Here is a 19790-nt window from a genome sequence, read left to right on the forward strand (position 1 = left end):
CTGTGCAATATATGATCCACAAGTTAAGTATAAAAAAATGGTAAAATTAAATATAAACACAAACATATATTCGGCGGAGTTAATAGGTATACTAGAAGCCTTGAAGTATTGTCAACATATTGTCACAAATTCAGAAATTGTTATAATAAGTGACAGTAAAAGCGCTTTGTCAAAAATAAAGCACCTGAAGATAACTTCCAAAGTAAATTATATTATTTTGGAAATAATCAAAAATATTAACAAATTAAATACAGATTTAAAAAAAATACGGTTAGTGTGGGTCAAAGGACATAGCGGAATTATGGGTAATGAACTGGTGGATTCCTTAGCTAAGCAGGCTCTAAAAGAAGGGATATATATATTGACTACAAATGTACACCTGAAGAAATTAAAAATATTAGCACTAATATATATAAAACAATCTGGAGCAAAGAATTTGAGGAAATTAAAAAAGGTATGTACTATAAAGAAATCCAATGTACAATACCATCAAGACCATGGTTTGCAATGACAACTCTTCCAAAATACGCAGTGAGACAAATATGCCGGTTAAGATTTAACCATGCATTGATTCCAACATATCTACATAAAATTCATTTAAGAGACAATCCATATTGTCAATGTGGAGAAATAGGTGATGCTGAACATATGATTTTAAATTGCCCTCTAATACAAATAAAAATAAATATGTTTATAAGTAAATTATACAGTTGTAAAAATATAACACACCCAATAAATTTAACATATATATTATCACAAATTAATAATACAGAATTAATGCAATTATTTATAGAACATATTAAAAATAGAAATAGAAATAGAAATTAAAGAATGCATAAAGGAACTGATCGCCGAAAATGGAGAGGAAATGATGAAAGAAACAAGAGATCTAATCAGAGAAGTGAAAGAAATGAATCAGATGTATAAGGATGAAATAAAAAGACTAATAGAAGAAAATTTGCAGATGAAAAACGAAATAAAGGAAATACGAGCTAAAATGAACTACATAGAGGAAGTAGAAAATAGAATAGAAACGAATGATAGGGAAAACAGGAAAAACAATATAATCATAAATGGATTGGATATACCAAATATTAACGAAAAAGAAATAGAAGACCATGTCAAAAACTTCGTCGATAAGGAATTAAAAGTTGCAATAAATAATGCAAAAGTAAGAAAAATCAAGAACAAAACATACTTGGTCAAAGTAGATAACTTCCCAAAAAAATTGGAAATAATGAAAAATAAAACACTACTAATGAGAGGAGAACACAAACAGGTTTATATAAATAATGATCTGACTGTAAAAGAAAGAGCAATCCAAAATAAACTCAAAATAATTGCAGAAAAAAAGAGAGAAGAAAACAAGAAAGTAAAAATAGGATATCAAAAATTAATAATCAATGGAGAAAAATGGATATGGAGTACAAAAAATAATGAATTGATACAAGAACAAAGAAGCAATAACACGCAAACAAAAAACTGGCTACAATAACCACATGGAAAAGAGATGGCAAGACATCAACGGAAACGACGAGGCAAAGAACAGGAAATGAAAATGGTAATGGTAATAAACAAACAATTTGGAGACTAGCAACGTGGAATGTGAGAGGACTAAATGGAAAAGAGGCAGAATTAAGCTATGAGTTTGATAGAAACAGAATAGAAATACTAGGAATAACAGAAACCAAAAAGAAAGGCAATGGAGAAATGTATTTGGAAGGTGGACATATTCTCATATACAGCGGTGTGCCAAACGAAAAAAGAGCAGCAGCGGGAGTGGGATGTGTAATACATAAAGACAGAATAAAGCACATACAAACATGGGAAAGTTGGACAGAAAGAATACTTACAGTAGAGATGAAGGATGAAGGGGAAGAAAACCTAACCATAATCACGGTGTATGGCCCAGATGAAAATGAGAAAAAGGAAATAAAGGACAAATTCTGGGAAGACCTCAACATAGCCGTAGAAAACAGTAAAGGAAATATATTTATTATTGGAGATTTTAATGGTAGAGTAGGAACCAAAGATATGTCGACATCTGATGTAATTGGAAAATATGGTGAGGAGGTGAGAAATAACAATGGAAGAAGATTAATAGAATTTTGTGAATTAAATAGCCTAATAGTAACAAACACACATTATGAGCACAAAAATATTCATAAATTTACAAGACAAGGACCAAGAGAAACGGAAAAATCAATAATCGACTACATACTGATAGAACGCAATAATAGAAGGGCACTCCAAGACATAAGAGTTAGAAGAGGACCGGAAATAAGCAGTGACCACTACTTATTAGAAGCTAAAATAAAACATAGGATAGAACCCCAAACTAGACCAGCAGAAAATAGAAAAAAGATTGAGTTCGAAACAATTAAAAACTATAAGCTTAGAGACAAACAAATGGCTCAAAAATACGAAGAACTGACAAACTTAAAAATAACAAACTTGATGAGATCAATACAGGTAAGCAATTTGGAACAAAAATGGCAACTACTCAAAGATATATTAATTGAAACGGCAAAAGAAGCGTGTGGGGTGTACAGGAAAAACAACAAAACTAAACAAACGAGCTGGTGGAATGATGAAATCAAAAACCATGTAAAAATGAAGAAGAAAATGTGGGAAAAGTACTTAGGGAACAAAACCGAGGAAAATTACGATAGATACAAAGAAGAAAGAAAGAAAGTAAGAGACATGATAAAAATAGAAAAAGAAAAGACCTGGATACAATTCGGACAACAGATGGAATACAACAGTAAAGAAAATCAAAAACTTTTCTATCGAACAATGAAAAATATAAGAATAGACAAACCAACAAGAGATACAAGAATAAAAAACACAGATGGAACAATAATAACAGACGATCAAGAAATAATGGAACGATGGAAGCAACACTTTCAAGAACTACTAACTAGTAATGAAGTAAACAGAGAAGAGAACAACGAAGAAAATGAAGAAAGAACAGAACAGGAAGAAAACACAGATGAAATAACAAACGAAGAAATAGAAACAGCAATAAAGAAACTTAAAAATGGGAAATCTCCTGGACATGATAGAATAACACCAGAAATGCTGAAGTATATGGGACTGGAAGGTAGGAAATTGCTCAGAGAAATATGCAATGAGGCATGGAAGAAAGAAGAAATACCGTCGGACTGGGAGATGGGAGTAATACTGCCCATACATAAGAAAGGAGATATCAAAGAATGTAACAATTATAGAGGAATTACACTATTATGTACGGCACTGAAAGTATATGAAACAGTATTAGAACAAAAGCTGAAGAATATAATAGAAACGACACTAGAAGAAGCCCAGAGTGGTTTCCGGAAAGGCCGAGGGGTGCAAGATCACATATTCACAGTGAAGCAAATAACAGAAAAAACACTACTGACTAAAACCAAAGCGTACATGGCCTTCATCGACCTAGAAAAAGCATTCGACAGAGCGAAAAGAGAAACAATATGGAACAGTCTAATTAGAAGAGGAGTTGATAGAAAACTAATAGAAGTCATCAAAAGTCTATATAAAAGAAACACGAATTACATAATGCATAAAAATATGAAATCGCAACAATTTAAAACATCTGAAGGCTTAAGACAAGGAGGAGTCATGAGCCCTACACTCTTTAACATCTTCATGGACGAAATAATCAAAGAATGTATACCACAATTAAAAAAGCTACATGTAGGTTACCGAAACCTAGAAAGAATAGGAATATCAGAATGTGCATTTGCTGATGATGTAATTGTCATGGCAGATAAAGAGGAAGATCTAAGAAATAATCTACAAACATGGAATGAGGTATTAAATAGGCATGGGATGAAAATAAACACACGCAAAACAAAGATTATGGTAGTAGCACAAGAACAACCCGTATTAAACATACAAATCAATGGAGAAACAATAGAACAGGTAAACTACTTTCAATACCTGGGAGTAACAGTGGAAAACAACGGAAAACAACACAAAGATATAGAAGAAAGGATTAACAAAACGTCTAAAATATTCCACGCAATTAACAACAAATTTTTAAACAAAAAAGAAATATCCAGAAAAACCAAAATAACTGTCTTCAACACGATATACAGACCAGTACTTACATACGGGTGCGAGTCTTGGGTATTAACAAGAAGTATGAAGAGTAAGATCCAGGCACTGGAAATGAAATACCTAAGACGAGTAAAAGGAGTATCAAAAAGAGACAGACTAAGAAATATAGATATACGAGCGGAGCTCAAAACTAAACCCCTCCTAGAATACATCGAAGAAAAACAGCTGAGTTGGTGGGGCCACATGAAAAGAATGAGAAGAAACATACCAGTAAGGAAAGTATGGGAAGCAAGAATTCAGAAAAAAAGAAACAGAGGAAGACCATCAGAAAACTGGGATACTACAATTGCGAAGATTATCCAAAAGAAAGGGAAAACCGTAGCAGAAGCAAGCAGACTGGCGCAGGATAGAAAACAATGGTCAAAGTTTGTGCACACGTGAATAGACATTAGTCCCGACACTGAAAAGTAAAAGGGACTTAAAAGACTATATATATATATATATATATATATATATATATATATATATATACAAATAGTATCTTAATTGACTTATTAGGAAATACGAATTTCTCTATTTTTGGGTATAGAAGTCAAACTGGGGCCTTAAAGTACACTATTAATAGTTAAGTTATATTATAATAAGTTACTCATTAATATTTTTTATTCTTTCATACATATGTTCTAAATTTTATCTTATTGCATTGTAGAAATTCTTGAGAAAGGAAATAAACATTTCCGAAAGCTTGAATATTGGATAATAGTGTACTTTAAGGCCCCAGTTTGACTTCTATACCCAAAAATAGAGAAATTCGTATATATATATATATATATATATATATATATATATCATTGTCTTCTTAATATATATATATATATATATATATATATATATATATATATATATAATCAAACAGATGAAATATATATATATATATATATATATATATATATATATAGTCTTTTAATATATATATATATATATATATATATATATATATATATATATATATATATATATTAAAAATATAAAAATCAAATTATAAACTAACTAACGTAAAGACCGAAATTAAAATATATTACAATATATAAGTAAAACTGTGTTTTTGCCTGATGTGGTATTCCCACTGCCCTGTGGTCATTCCTTATAAAGTATGTAGAATAAGTAGGATAGAAAATGTTGAGTAGATAAGTATAGGAAAATATTATTGTAAAATAAATGAGCAAAATTGGTGAATCGGCGAATGAGCTTTGAAGGGCCCGTAGTCATACAACTCCAAAGAAAAAGAGAAAAAAAAAAAAAAAAAAAAACCTATAAGATGTCTTAGTGGCAAAACTTAGTGGTTACTTTGGCAAAACACTCGTGTAAATGATTTTAATTTAACGTTTTAGAACTGTGAGGTCAAATGACAAAATGAATTGTTTTCCTAGAGTTATCGTCCATCTTTGAAATTTTGAGCGCCCTCTGTCGGAATTTAATTTTGCGAATTGGATTTATTGGCTATGCAACCACCGCAACGTTTGTTGATAGTCTGGGCAAATTATCGAAAAAATGTCATTTTGGGAAAAGTTATTTACCAGCTATTTTATTGCTAAAATCGAATCTTAAGATTGCATATATTAGTAATATGGGGTATGACAAGTCCGCAGAAAGTGTTGTTATATTTTTAAGTGTGTTTAAACAAATTAGCACTCCCAAATCTTCTTTTTTTTTTCAATTAGTACTCTGTAATTTCTAAGATTTTTCCTTTAAACCAAAAACACTCGAATAAAAATTCCCCGCAATCTATTTCTGTACAAAGTTATTTTTTTCCGATTTCCTTCAACAAAAATTTTACTCGGAAAATCAAAATTTTAGGAAAGTAATTATTTATCAAAAATTAAATTAATTGGTGACATGAAAGATTTTTTATACCTAGTAGATTATACAGGGTGTTTCATTAATAATTGTCCATACAGTAACTGGAGAAACCTTAGCACAAAATACGAAGATTTAACCTAAAACTCTTAAATAAAATGTGCTTCGTTACTGAGTTACAGGGTGTTTTATCTAAAAATTTAAAAATTATTTTTGCTCAGCATTTTAAAACTATTCGACGTATCCTTTTCAAACTTGGCAGGAAGTATAGCTGCTATACAAACTACTAAATTATGTTAAACAAACGTTTCTGGCTATTACCAGAGGCGTACGACGGGGGAAAGTGAATGTTTGACCCTTTCCAAATTCTACGCCACTGGCGGAATTGCCATTTTAGTTAAATTATTTAATTCTACAATACTTTCTATAAAAATAATATACTTTTTATTCGTAACGATAAAGTCATTAATTTTCGAGATCTTTGAAGTTAAAAATGAAACGACACGGTTATTTTGATTAATGTATTGTGTCGCTTCATTTTTAATTTCAAATATCTCGAAAACTAATCATTTTATCGTTCCGAATGACGAGTATATTATTTACATAAAAAGTACTGAAAAATCAAAAAATTACACTAAAATTGCAATTTCGTCAGTGGCGTAGAATTTGGGAAGGGTCAACCAGCCACTATCCCCTGTCGTACGCCTTTGCTGGTGGTAGCTAGAAACGTTCATTTATCTTAATTTAGTAAGGTGTACAGTACCTACACTTTTTGCCAAGTATGATAAGAATACGCCAAATAGTTTTAAAGTACTGGGTACATACAAATAATTTTTAAATTTTAATCTTATGAATCATATCATAAATTAATCAAAATAACTGTGCCGCTTCATATTTAACTTCAAATATCTCGAAAACTAATGACTTTATCGTTACCAATGAAGAGTATATTATTTACGTATAAAGTATTGGAGAATCTAAAAACGGCACTAAAATGGTAATTCCTCCAGTGGCGTAGAATTTGAGAAGGGTCAACCATTCACTGTCCCCTGTCGTACGCCTCTGGTAGTAGTTAGAAACGTTTGTTTATCATAATTTAGTAGGGTGTATAGCAGTCGCACTTTTTGCCAAGTATGAAAAGGATACGTTGAATAGTTTGAAAATGCTGAGCAAAAATAGTTTTTAAATTTTTAGATAAAACACCCTGTAACTCAGTAAGGGGCCACATTTTATTTAAGTGTTTTAGGTTAAATCTTCGTATTTTGTGCTAAGGTTTCTCCAGTTACTATATGGACAATTATTAATGAAACACCCTGTATATCAGGAGACCGGCGACAATCTAACCAATAGTTTAGCAATAATTAAAATGTTAATTAAAAAATTTCGGTCGAAATAATAACCAGAAAGATTATTATACACCAGAATAACTATGATTTTCGTATAAAAAAGCTCTATACCTATTCAACGTACTTTACAGAATTGAAATTGGACTATTTGAGCGGTCTCAGGAATGTTATAAAGAAACAATTTTTTGGCTTATAAACAAATGGAACCCCTCAGAAAATATCAGATTAAATTAAATTAAGTTAACGCTGTTGAAAACGGCACGGCTTCTTCTTCGAAGAAAAAAAAATCGAATTGAGTGGTTCCAGGTATAACCGGTCAAATTTGATCGGCTTTTGCGACAGAGATATAAACAACAGGATTTCAATATTTGAACCGTTACCTTTTTATTCCGGTCCTCTTTGTACATACAAATTTTCATATCTTCAAGACACTCATAACAAAAAAGATTTATGTCACCAAGTTATTTAATTATTGATAAATAATTACTTCCCTAAAATTTTAGTTGAAAATTAAATATTTTGTTTGGAAATCCCGAATTTTCCGAGGAAAATTTCCGCCGAAGGAAATCGAAAAAAAATATCTATGTGCAGAATTAAATTACAGTGAATTTTTATGTGAGTGTTTTTGGTTTAACGTTAAAATCTTCTGAGTTACAGAGCAACAATTGAAACAAAGATTTCGGAGCGCTAATTTGTTTATAAACCAAATAGCACACTTTCTGCGGACTTCGCATAGCTATATTACTAATATATGAAATCTTAAGATTTAATTCCAGCATGTCCAGCAATAAAATAGCTGGTACATAATTTTCCTTGTTTTATACTAATTTTCCCAGATTATTACGTTACATCTTTCATTGAGTTGATAATTCACGTTGTGAACATTCTTAATTATTATATTTCTAATTTAATACGATTCTATCTAATTCCTCCAAAACCAGCAAATTTCCATAAAACCCAGCCATATGAATACCTTTTGCTTTAGTTTTGCTTGCAAGAAATAAACAAAACACATCTCCTAAACTAAACCTAACCTCGCTTTCGGCCATTCATTCATGTCCGTGTCACAATAATTTCAACTCGAAATTATAATATCAACCACTTTTTTGGAGTCGCAATTAATTTCGATAAGTCGCTATTTCATGACATCATTTCGTTAGTTCAGCTAAAATCCACAAGGCTCGCACAGTCACATTTCAACGTCGCCATATTGATTGCGACTTGTTTTGAGTCGAAATTTGAATTAGAATCAGGGGCCAGTACTGAAGGGCACCTCAATCACAGGTTCGGTTTCCACAGGCAGAATGGATGACCCCAGTCTTGCCAGTGCGTAGCCCGTTCGTTGCCTTCCACACCTGTGTGTCCTGGTAACCGTACTAGATTAATCCTGTTAATCAGCGCAACATCATTCAGTGCTCTCTTGCACTCAAGAACTAGCTTCTTGGGTTTTCCAAAGCCCTTAACGCTGCCTGTCTGTCAGAGCACATAGAGATGGTGATTGTAAACTGATACAATGAATAATCTTTCTATTTTTATGACTCTCATTTTCTTTTTTATTATTTTACATTGGTATTTATTCAGCTATGTCTCATACTTTAGTGATAAAATTGATTACTTCATTCATATGGACCAGATCAAATCACTGCTGAGCTACTTAAACTTTTGGACGAGGAAAACATTACCTACTTAACCACTTTCTTTAACAAAATTTACAATGAAGGAAAAATACCAGATGATTGGTTGGAGTTAATGTTTATAACATTACCAAAGAAAAGCAAGCCCACCAAATGCAGACCATATACTTCAGAGGACTTTATGAATTATACAAAACCGGCTATTCCTTCTGTGTGAAAGTAGACTGGCTAATCAGCAATTTGGATTTGGAGAAATGGTCTAGTACCTCGAGAGGTACTATTTTGTATGCGTGTTCTCTTACAAAAAAATTGTGAGTCCACTGCCTGAGTACACCAGGCCTTGAGCACTACGATATAATACTGCTAAAATACTTATATTACAATCAAGTAGCCTCTATACAAGTTGGAAATAGTCGTACTGAAAAACTACTCATCAAACGTGGAGTATGACAGGCTTTGTTTTGCCACCCAGTCTTTTTAATCTTAATCTATACTCGGAAGAAATATTTAGAGAGGCTTTGGATGACAGACAAGAGAGAGTAAAACTAGGCAGAGAAGTAATCAACAATATCAGATAGGCTGACGATACAGCCGTTCTTGCAGAAAATTCACAAGATCTCCAGACAGTAAAATTAACATTTCAAAGACAAAGTGGATGGCAGTTGAAAAGGTTAATACAGACCAAGGTTTAATGGAGAGGATAGAATGTAGACCATGTAAATCATTTGGCAGTAAATTGTAACTCTGATGAAGAAAAACTAACCAGGATGGAAATATCACTTAAGGTTTTTATGACCTGGAAACCAATTTTATGTAACAGAAACCTGTCGATGCATATTAGCAAGAAAGTCCTGAAATGTTATGTGTGGTCAACCCTATTATATAGTTGTGAGACATAGAAGTTAAAAACTTCAATTTTTGACAAATTAGAAACATTCGAAGTGTGGTGCTATCGATAGATCCTAAAAACATCGTGGGCTTCGCACACTTCCAATGAAGATGTTCTTAAAATATGAATTCAGAACGTCTGCTCATAAAGATCATAAAGAGGAGAAAAACAGAATACTTCGACCATATATTAGAGGGAAAGAGATGGATTGGCCGAAAGAAACTTTCATGGCTGCGTAATATTAGACAATGGTGTGTCTATACGAAAGAAGAAGTTCTATACGAAAGAGATAAAAGTTGTATGAGATATAGCTAACAGTGTAGACATCCTAGAAGGAAAGGTGTAGCACATTTTGTACGAAAAACTCAAAGAAGGAGAAATGAGAAAATTGATGGATTATAAACTATAAATTGTTAGATCATCCTCTCTATTAACCAGATTTGGCTTCCTCTGACTTTCATCTATCCCGAAATCTTGGAAATTTCTAATAAAATCGAATATGGTTCTGATTCAACGGCAGTCATTGTTGCAATCTCTGTAAGAGTTTATTTGCTCTTTCTTTTATCACAACACCTATCTTTCTTCTTTCTGGAAACCTTTTAGGTTTGTTCGCGGGTAGAGGTGTACGAAAACGATTTTCCGATTTTTTTTGTTATGTTGCACAAATTTGTTGTTTTCTCTGTTTCTGATACGTTCTTTTTTGTTTTTCTCTAAAGGACGCATGAGCAGTACTGACGACTTGGACGACGACACGGGGTCTGTCTATAGCGCCTTCCCAGGTAAGACAGTATCGTTTGATGATGATTCCAACTCTGAATGAACACTTTTTGAGTTTTTAATAACGGTTTTGAGCATCAGTACCGTAGTCTAATACTAAAGTGTCTACTTAATTTTGTATGTAGGTCGTTTAATTTGGAATTAGCTTTAGTGAACGTATGTTTTAATATTTTTTATTTATTTTCGGATGTATACCTAAATAAGCTACGGCTGGATGTCTTTGTTATGCGTATATATTAAGCTTGAGAATGATTCAGTATTAAGTGAACCAAAAATATTAAAATTTAGAAAATTATAACACCCAATACTCGTTCCTATAAAAGCTAATGTTAATATTATTATTAAAATATCATTTTCCCAGTGGTACTGCGCCCATTTGACAATGTTGAGCTTTCGACTCCCTTTTTGGTATAATCTTCAAAACTTGGAATTTATAGTCATGTACGCGAAAGTTATTTAAGAGAAAATATATAAAAGTAATAAACTAAAGTTTTTGAACATGTCAAAAAGCGATTAAGCTCTTCCAAATTTAGATATACATACGTTTACCATAGGTTGGTAAACTTACTTCTACGATGCTCACAGCTAGTAGTAGAATATATCTGTTGGTTTATGAATTATTATTAGTCATCACCAGTGTCAAGCCTATCTGTGATAGATAAGAATATGTTTAAACTTGTCTTTTTATTGGTCCTTCGAGCCGGATTTCAACTATCGAGTGATTTTTTTTCATCATCCTAAGCTGAAGCCAAAATCATCTTTAAACTGGTTTTTATACAAAATAACGCAAGTTTTAGCGTCTGAAAGACCAAACTCAGTAGCTTCATTTTAATAGAACGACGTACTCAGTTATTAAAGAGTAGCTAGAGCATAAGTGCTTTTATGACGTGTTGCAAATTCTAATTTATTGAATCTATTATATATAAGTATGTTTATATGTAAGTTAACAAGATAACAGTACAATCATTTTGAGGCGCAGTACTGTATTTTGGCATTATAGCATGATTTAGGTATGCATCTAGCTTAGTGTTTGTGTGGGGGTTGTCTTTGTGTTTGTAGGGAATTGTCTACTTTTTTTGAGGGCTGTTTTATACCATTAGTTACCAATTATTGTTTTAAATAGTTATACTAGGTTTTAAAACAATATTCTTTTGTGGTAGTACTGTCAGTAGTCCTACTATTAAACAGAGTTGACAGTTCATCTCAAACAACTATTAGAAATTTCATTATTAATTAAATGTTCGATTCAAATATGAAATATTATAATACACTCGGTTTTCTGAAGAATTGATATATTTTTTAAAATGCTTTCTTGAATATATTTTTGCGTCTAAGTTTGGTTGTAAAAAAATAACTATCAACTTTAGGTTGTACTAATCAATAGGGCTTTTCATCGATTGTCATTTGTTTCGGGCTTCTGTCATGTGTCACATAATATTAATATATCTACGTCATACGTCTTTGGTTTGTATTATTGTATATACCAATAACGTATGTCGTAGATATATTAATATTATGTGACACATGACAGAAGCTCAAAACAAATGACTGTGAATGAAAAGCCCTATGGGACGATATACTTAATAGAATTCAACCGCCCTGTGATACACAACTAACAAAAGGTGACATAATCACTAACGGATGACGTACAATAAATGACAGAGGTCCTGTGAACACAACCAATCACAAATGACAGCAATCATTGATAACGTACAATAAATGAGAAACTCCTTTTGACAGATGATATAACAACTAGTGAAAGACATACAATAAATGACAGATGACACGGGATAAATGGCAGAATGTAAGTTCTATCATCTCTTTCACATAAAACGCTACCTCCCCCTTCCTCATACTACAATATGTATGAATTTTCATATACTGATCATATTTACACAGTCTTCTTTAGACTTTTGCTTTCGTTTATTCGATTTTGATTTAAGTTTAATGAATGTTTCGTACTTAGTTTAGTAAATTTCACTTGCTGTCTTTTTCTAATTTATTTTAATCTGGAATTTCTTGCTCCATCTAGCTCTTTTCGTTTGCATTATACAGTTTGAGAAATAATTGACATCCTCACAAAGGTTAACTGTTGTTCTTGCGTATTTAAAGGAGATAAACGATATGTGAAGTGAGGCTTCCGTACCGTATTTTTGCTTTAATTTTTGAAATGGTCACGTTTTAAAAAGATGTTCTTTATAGTTGGTTTTTAAAAACGTGATAATTATGAATATACCCTGTGACATAGAACTAATGACATATTATGACATAAAAATTGACGGATGACGTATAGTAAATGACAGATGACAGGGAATAAATAACGGAATGTGAGTTCTAACTTGTCGTGCAAACAAAACGCAAAGCTTTAATTTCTTGGTCCACCTATTCTTTCGGTGTTCCCGAAAACCAGTCCATAGGCTCCAAGTAATTAAAATGGAGTTTCAATGTAATTTAATACAGTTATTAACATGAATGTTATTGTTGTTGGGCTTTGTTTTTATTACATCAATAAACAGCGTCATGAATAATTATAATGCCATATTACTGTGCTGTGCAATCCAGAGTGGTGGAGAAAGGGGACCTAAAGCAATCTTTGGGTCTCGTTTTTCCACAAATACTTTTTATAACATATTTTAAAGCGTTACATATTTTAAAAAATATATTCGCCTTGACGAAAATTTAGTTTGAGGTGGCTGTCAATTGACAAAAAGAAATTATTTATCGCACTTATTCTGATTGAAAAATGGGAAAAGTTAACACAAAAATGTATGGGGTTACTTCGACAAATCAGTAATTGTAAGAATCTCATAACGAATCTTAAATAACATCTATTTTTGCTACTAATATACTATTAAAGACTTTATACGATATTCATTTTTTACTAATACCTAATGATTCTCTCTCTTGTACATTTTCATTGTAGATATTCTTTATTTATAAATATACAAAGGAATTACATACAAATCGTATTCATTTGATGACCCATTTCCTTATTTTTCAATTTGAATAGTTGTTTGTGCACAGGTAAGATACTACGTGAGATCGTGTATGGAAATCTGAGTTAATACTATCGTGGTCTATAAAAATAAGATGAAATATACTTTGAATATAATTTTAAATCAGTATTTGTAACATAATCTCCATGAAAACATCAAAGAATTAGTAATCCGGTAATAACTCGACTTACGCTACACCGACGTCGATTCGTCTTTTGAGCATCACACAATCTCTTGATTATCGATGATGGACTTACCTCTTACCTCCCCACACTATTGCTCAGCCACTGTGCCGGGTGTCCCAATAAAAATGGCTCTCGGTCATATCTCAGGAACCGTTTATAGTACAGCTTTGAGAAAAAAATATTTATAACAAAAGTTGCCTCGAGAAAAGCCTGGAAATTATTTTCATAATTGTAGGTCCACCGCTAGAGGGCGTAATTGAATATCAAAAATTAAAAAACCTAAATTTTACAAAATTTACCTAATGAAAGGGCACTGGAAATCCAATCATCGTATTCTTCATAAAATTCTGCGCATATTTGATTTCACAAGTTTAAGTCTACCTTTGCAAATAAGAGGTGGGGGTGAGTGGGAACCTTCTTCTGAAGAAATGGCTGTAAGTCCGGTTCTGCTAAATCGAATTTTGCATACTTGGTCTTGTTGAAAACAGCAGTAGAAAACATTTTCATCAATGTAAGAGTCTTATTTTCGAAATAGCCTAATAAGTAATATGCCAGCTAGTAGGCCTTATTTAATTATTTTCGGAAATCTACTTTTCTTTGGAGAATATTAAATACAAGTATTCATTTTTAATCCTGTATTACAAAATTAGACTAAATTAGCAACATAATACCGAAAACCGCATGTCGATACCTTTTTGCTATCTCGAGATATTTTAAGAAACGTAAATTTTAAACAACTGTTAATGCCACCGGTAAACGAAGTTAAGGAAAAGTAGTGTGCTATGGAAAAAACAAAGAAACATTTTCCAGATGTAAACGTATATAATTAATTAAAAAACAATAAGACAAACAACACTATAAAATATAACAAAGAAATAAAAGCAATTACTTACTTAGTGATGACCTAAATGTTCAAACTGTTGCCTATCATTTTAGATGAAAGCATTTACTCTTTCAAGAGTAGATTGAACAAGTCTCAATTTCTGCTTTCGCAATGCTTTGAATGGCGTTTCGTATTTTCTAGATCATGTTTCCTCGAGTAGTGGGCCTAGCGGCAAAAACAAGGTCTTTAATCCGTCCCCATAAATAAAAGTCTAAAACAGTTAAATCTGTTGCTATTCAATCTACTCTTGAAAGAGTAAATGCTTGCATCGAAAATGATGGGCAACAATTTGAACATTTAGGCAGTCACTAAGACTAAGTAAGTAGTTGCTTTTATTTCTTTGTTATATTTTATAGTGTTGTTTGTCTTATTGTTGTTTTAATTAATTATATACGTGTACATCTAAAAAATGTTTATTTGTTTTTTTTTTTCATAGAACACTACTTTTCTTTAACCTCGTTTACCGGTGACAGTAACAGTTATGTTTAAAATTTACATTTCTTAAGATATCTCGAGATAGAAAAAAGGTATCGACATGCGGTTTTCGGTATTATGTTTCTAATTTGGTCTAATTTTGTAATACATGATTAAAAATGCATACTTTTATTTAATATTTTCCAAAGAAAACTAGATTTCTGAAAATAATTAAATAACGCCTCCTAACTTGCATATTACTGATTAGGCTATTTCGAAAATAAGACTCTTACATTGACGAAAAAGAGCTGTTTTCAACAAGAGTAAGTATGCAAAATTCGATTTAGCAGAACCAGACTTACAGCCATTTTTTCATAACAAGGTTCCCACTCACCCCCACCTCTTATTTGCAAAGGTAGACTTAAACTTGTGAAATCAAATATGCGCAGAATTTTATGAAGAATAAGATGACTGGATTTCCAGTGCCGTTTCATTAGGTAAATTTTGTAATATTTTGATTTTTTGATATTCAATTACGCCCTCTAGTGGTGGACCTACAATTATGAAAATAATTTCCAGGCTTTTCCCGAGGCAACTTTTGTTATAAATATTTTTTCTCAAAACTGTACTATAAACGGTTCCGGAGATATGGCCGAGAGCCATTCTTATTGGGACACCCGGTACATTTATACAAAATATTAAGTAAATTTGAAACACCGTCCAAACAAGTTAAACCGGATTAATTGGACCTATAGGACGGGGCGTGCACGACACGAGCCGTAGAACAATAGACGGCGCAAGTCCCCGTTGTCGCTCCGGCCCGTTGTACGATAAACTAGCCAATGCTTTTCATAACAGACAATTCTTCAACGTGCTACGTACGACAGCCGTAGATACAACATGAGATGACAGATCCATTTCAAATAACACAAGGATTAGAAAAGGGTAGTAGGCTGGCTATGTTTTTTGTTTTGTTTAACCTTTGTCTAACAGATTGTGGCATACCGGAAACATGGAACAATGCTGTAACAATTTTACTACACAAGAAAGGAGACAAGGCGCACCTAGAAAACTATAGACCAATCAGCTTATTGAACCACATCTATAAAATGTTTACCCGAATAATTACGACAAGACTAGAAAAAAAGTTAGATTTCTACCAACCCCGAGAACAAGCTGGATTCCGCTCAAAATTCGGAACAAACGATCACCTACAAACAGTAAAAACCTTAATAGAAAAGTCGATAGAATATAACAGACCACTGGTACTTATCTTCGTAGATTTTCACAAAGCCTTCGACACTGTGGAATTAGACAGCATTATAACGGCCCTGAACAATAGTAGAATAGATTACCGGTTTACAAAGTTAGTGCAAACATTATACCAAAACACCACAATTCGTGTAAAACTACATGATACTACCAGAGAAATTCATATCAAGCGAGGTGTGAGACAGGGCGACACTCTCTCACCTAAATTATTTATAGCGGTCCTCGAATACGCCTTTAAAATGCTAAAGTGGAAAAATAGAGGAATAAAAATAGATGGAGAAATGCGCAATCATCTGCGTTTTGCCGACGATATAGTACTTATTACCGAAGATCTGGGTGAAGCACAACAAATGCTACTAGAATTAGAAAACGTATCTTCAACAATAGGTCTAAAAATGAACATCAGTAAGACCAAATTTATGACAAATTTAGTTCCCAGCGAACACCTAACCATCCAAAATCAAGTGGTAGAATTGACAAAAAAGTTCATATATCTCGGTCATGAAATCAGAATAGGACAATTTCAACACTTGCTGGGGCGGCGTATGGTTCACTAAGAGACATCTTTAAGAGCAACATCCCGACAGCTATGAAACGGAAGACATTTGACCAATGCGTTCTTCCAATTATGACATACGGAGCAGAAACTCTCACGCTCACAAAAATAACAGCACTAAAAATGCGAGTGGCACAAAGGCACATGGAAAGATCGAATCTCGGCGTGACAAAAAAAGACAAAATAAGGAACCAAGACTTAAGGAACAGAACAGGTATCTCTGATGTCGTTGAACGTATAGCCAAGCTGAAATGGAATTGGGCAGGCCACATAGCGCGACTGAAAGACTCAAGATGGACCAGAAAACTAATTAACTGGCGCCCAAGAGAAGACAAACGTAGCAGAGGACGACCACCAACACGCTGGATGGACGACATTAACCGAATATCCAAGAAATGGCAACAAGAAGCACAGAACCGTGAAGAGTGGCGAAGAATGGGAGAGACCTATGTCCAGCAGTGGACAGAAGAGGTTGCATGATGATGAGTAGGCTGGCACCAACACACTTATCAGTAAATCAGTCCAACTAGCAGCATATGCAGATGACCTAAATATCATGAACAGAACCAAATCAATGGGCGAGAATACGTATCTGCTGTGAGCTCATAGGTAGAGGAGATAATTGAAAGTTCGTGAGCGCCAGTAGTGACAAGTTGGTGAACTTCGGTTGGAAATTTTACATAAATGTGAAAGTGAATAATTTAAAACATTGAAATTAAAAACATTATAGGAAAAAATATTAGTTGGCCAAAGCTGTGGCATATATTTTTATTTTAAATACATATACTTTAGGTTTCAAATAGTAAAATTTTGTTTTTTAACATTTTATAATATAATGAATCTATTAATCTAGCGCCATCTACACGATAATTATTGTGAAACTATTGGAAGCAGAAAAGAAGTAAACTAATACCTATTCCAGCATTAGTTGAATTACATAAAATACAAATAAAGTGTTTAAAATAAAAATATGTCGTTGAAATCATATAATAGACAATAATTATTTGCTTTTATTCGCAATACTTTTCTCATTAAATTTCCAACCGAAGTTGCACTAGTAATCCGCTAGTTGGCGATACCAGCGAAGCCCACAGCGAATACGGAACTTAAATCACATGCTAAACAAATAGGTCTGTCAATAAACACAAAAAAGACTAAAACCCTAGTATAAAGCCCATTCTTTGCTATGAACCAGATATTTAAATCATGAGACGTAGGTACACCAAAGGACTAAGATATAAATCTACAAGACCATAATCCGACTGATAGTGAGCTATGGTTGTGAAACTTAGATTTGACTCATAAATCTGTAAACCACATTGACAACTTTAAAAGAAAGATACTGAGACGAATACTAGGCCTTATAAATGAGAACAACAGGTGGCGAATCGGATACAATTATGGAATATATAATATACTAGCTGACCCGGCAGACTTCGTACTGCCTCAATAGATAAAAAACTTTTGTATACAATAAACTTAAAATAAACAAAAGGAATTCGTAATTAATAAACAAAAAATGCTCGATGTGAATGAGGTTTTATTATTATTTTTAATTAATTACACATGATGTTTGAAGTAATAAAGTTTAGTTAGAAGTAACAAAAAAAGTTTGTAGTGCAACAGTTACAATCTTAAATTTGTTTATCTTATAATGAATATAACAGCTTTATTTTATCTACATTCAAAACAACCCTGTATTTGATTGGGTTCGGGGTGGTTCAACTCTATAGGTGTTGATTAAATAAAATAAAATTAAATAAAATGAAATAAAATTTCATAAAATTAAATAAAACTAAATAAAAGTAAATGAAGTAAATTAAAATAAAATGAAATTGAATAAAAGTAAATAGAAATAAATAAAACTGAATAAAATTAAATACAAATAAATAAAATCATATTAATTTAAATACAATTAAATAAACCTAAAAAAATTAAATAAAATTTGATAAAATGAAATAAAATAAAAATAAATGGAATTAAAAAATGAAATAAAATAAAATAATCGAAAAAAAATAAAATACTTAAATTAAATAAAATTAAATAAAATTAAACAAAATTAATTAAAATTAAATAAAATTTTATAATTTGCTGCTTGTTCTTTTCGTGTGTTCAGAATTTTTCTCCTGCTTACGGTTCGTCAGAAAAGTTCCGTTTAGAGATATTTTTTGAAAATTTCGTAAGATTAAAAAATTCATATTTTGCTCAATTTGAGTCCCAAAGTTAAACTGTTCCACTTCTTTTCTATGAAATTTGTTGCTCGTTCTTCTTCTGTCCTCAGAATATTTCTACGGCTTGAGATAATGTATTTCGGACACCGATTGCGCTAGAGAAAAAAATTTAGTACGGTTCTGCTCGGAATTCAGCAAGGAGTCTACCTACTTAACTTCGTATTTTTCACTTCATGATTGTGAGAGTTATGACGTCATGGGCAACCCCCTTATGACGCACGGCTATGAAAAATTGATAACAACCTACTCCCAGTCCGGTTGAATATACCTGGCAAATTTCATAAAAATCGGTCAAACCGTTTCGGAGGAATATGACAACTAACACTGTGACCAGAGACTTTTATACATATAGCTGTAAATATTTTGGTGGCTACTAAAATGACTAATATAAAACCGTATAAACCTTCCCTGAACTTTTACAAACAATTCAACATCATAATTATCCAAATCGGTCCAGCCATTCCTGAGTTTTAGCGAGACTAACGAACAGCAATTGATTTTTATATATAAGATGTAAAAATTTATATGGCTATTAAAAAATAACGGTTGGAGATAGAAAGGTGAAAATTTAGGATTGTGTTAACCTTTGCCTTCCACATCATACAAAATTAAGAAAAAACAGTCTGCCCAAAAAAATAAAAAAATATATTAGGGGGCAGCCTCCGTTATGACGTACGGATATGAAAAA

At 32.3% G+C, this 19790-nt stretch overlaps 1 protein-coding gene across 3 annotated transcripts in view; it reads left to right on the forward strand.

The window, feature by feature from the left end:
• Positions 1-19790, forward strand: part of LOC126887968 (stromal interaction molecule homolog) — a 149322-nt gene that overhangs the window by 97174 nt on the left and 32358 nt on the right. For all 3 annotated transcript variants that reach the window (XM_050655927.1, XM_050655929.1, XM_050655928.1), the window contains one exon: positions 10505-10567. In XM_050655927.1, coding sequence (XP_050511884.1) covers positions 10505-10567 — 63 coding nt within the window. The remainder of the gene's footprint in view (positions 1-10504; positions 10568-19790) is intronic.

This window comes from Diabrotica virgifera, chromosome 7 (assembly GCF_917563875.1).
Source record: "Diabrotica virgifera virgifera chromosome 7, PGI_DIABVI_V3a".
Taxonomy (NCBI): domain Eukaryota; kingdom Metazoa; phylum Arthropoda; class Insecta; order Coleoptera; family Chrysomelidae; genus Diabrotica; species Diabrotica virgifera.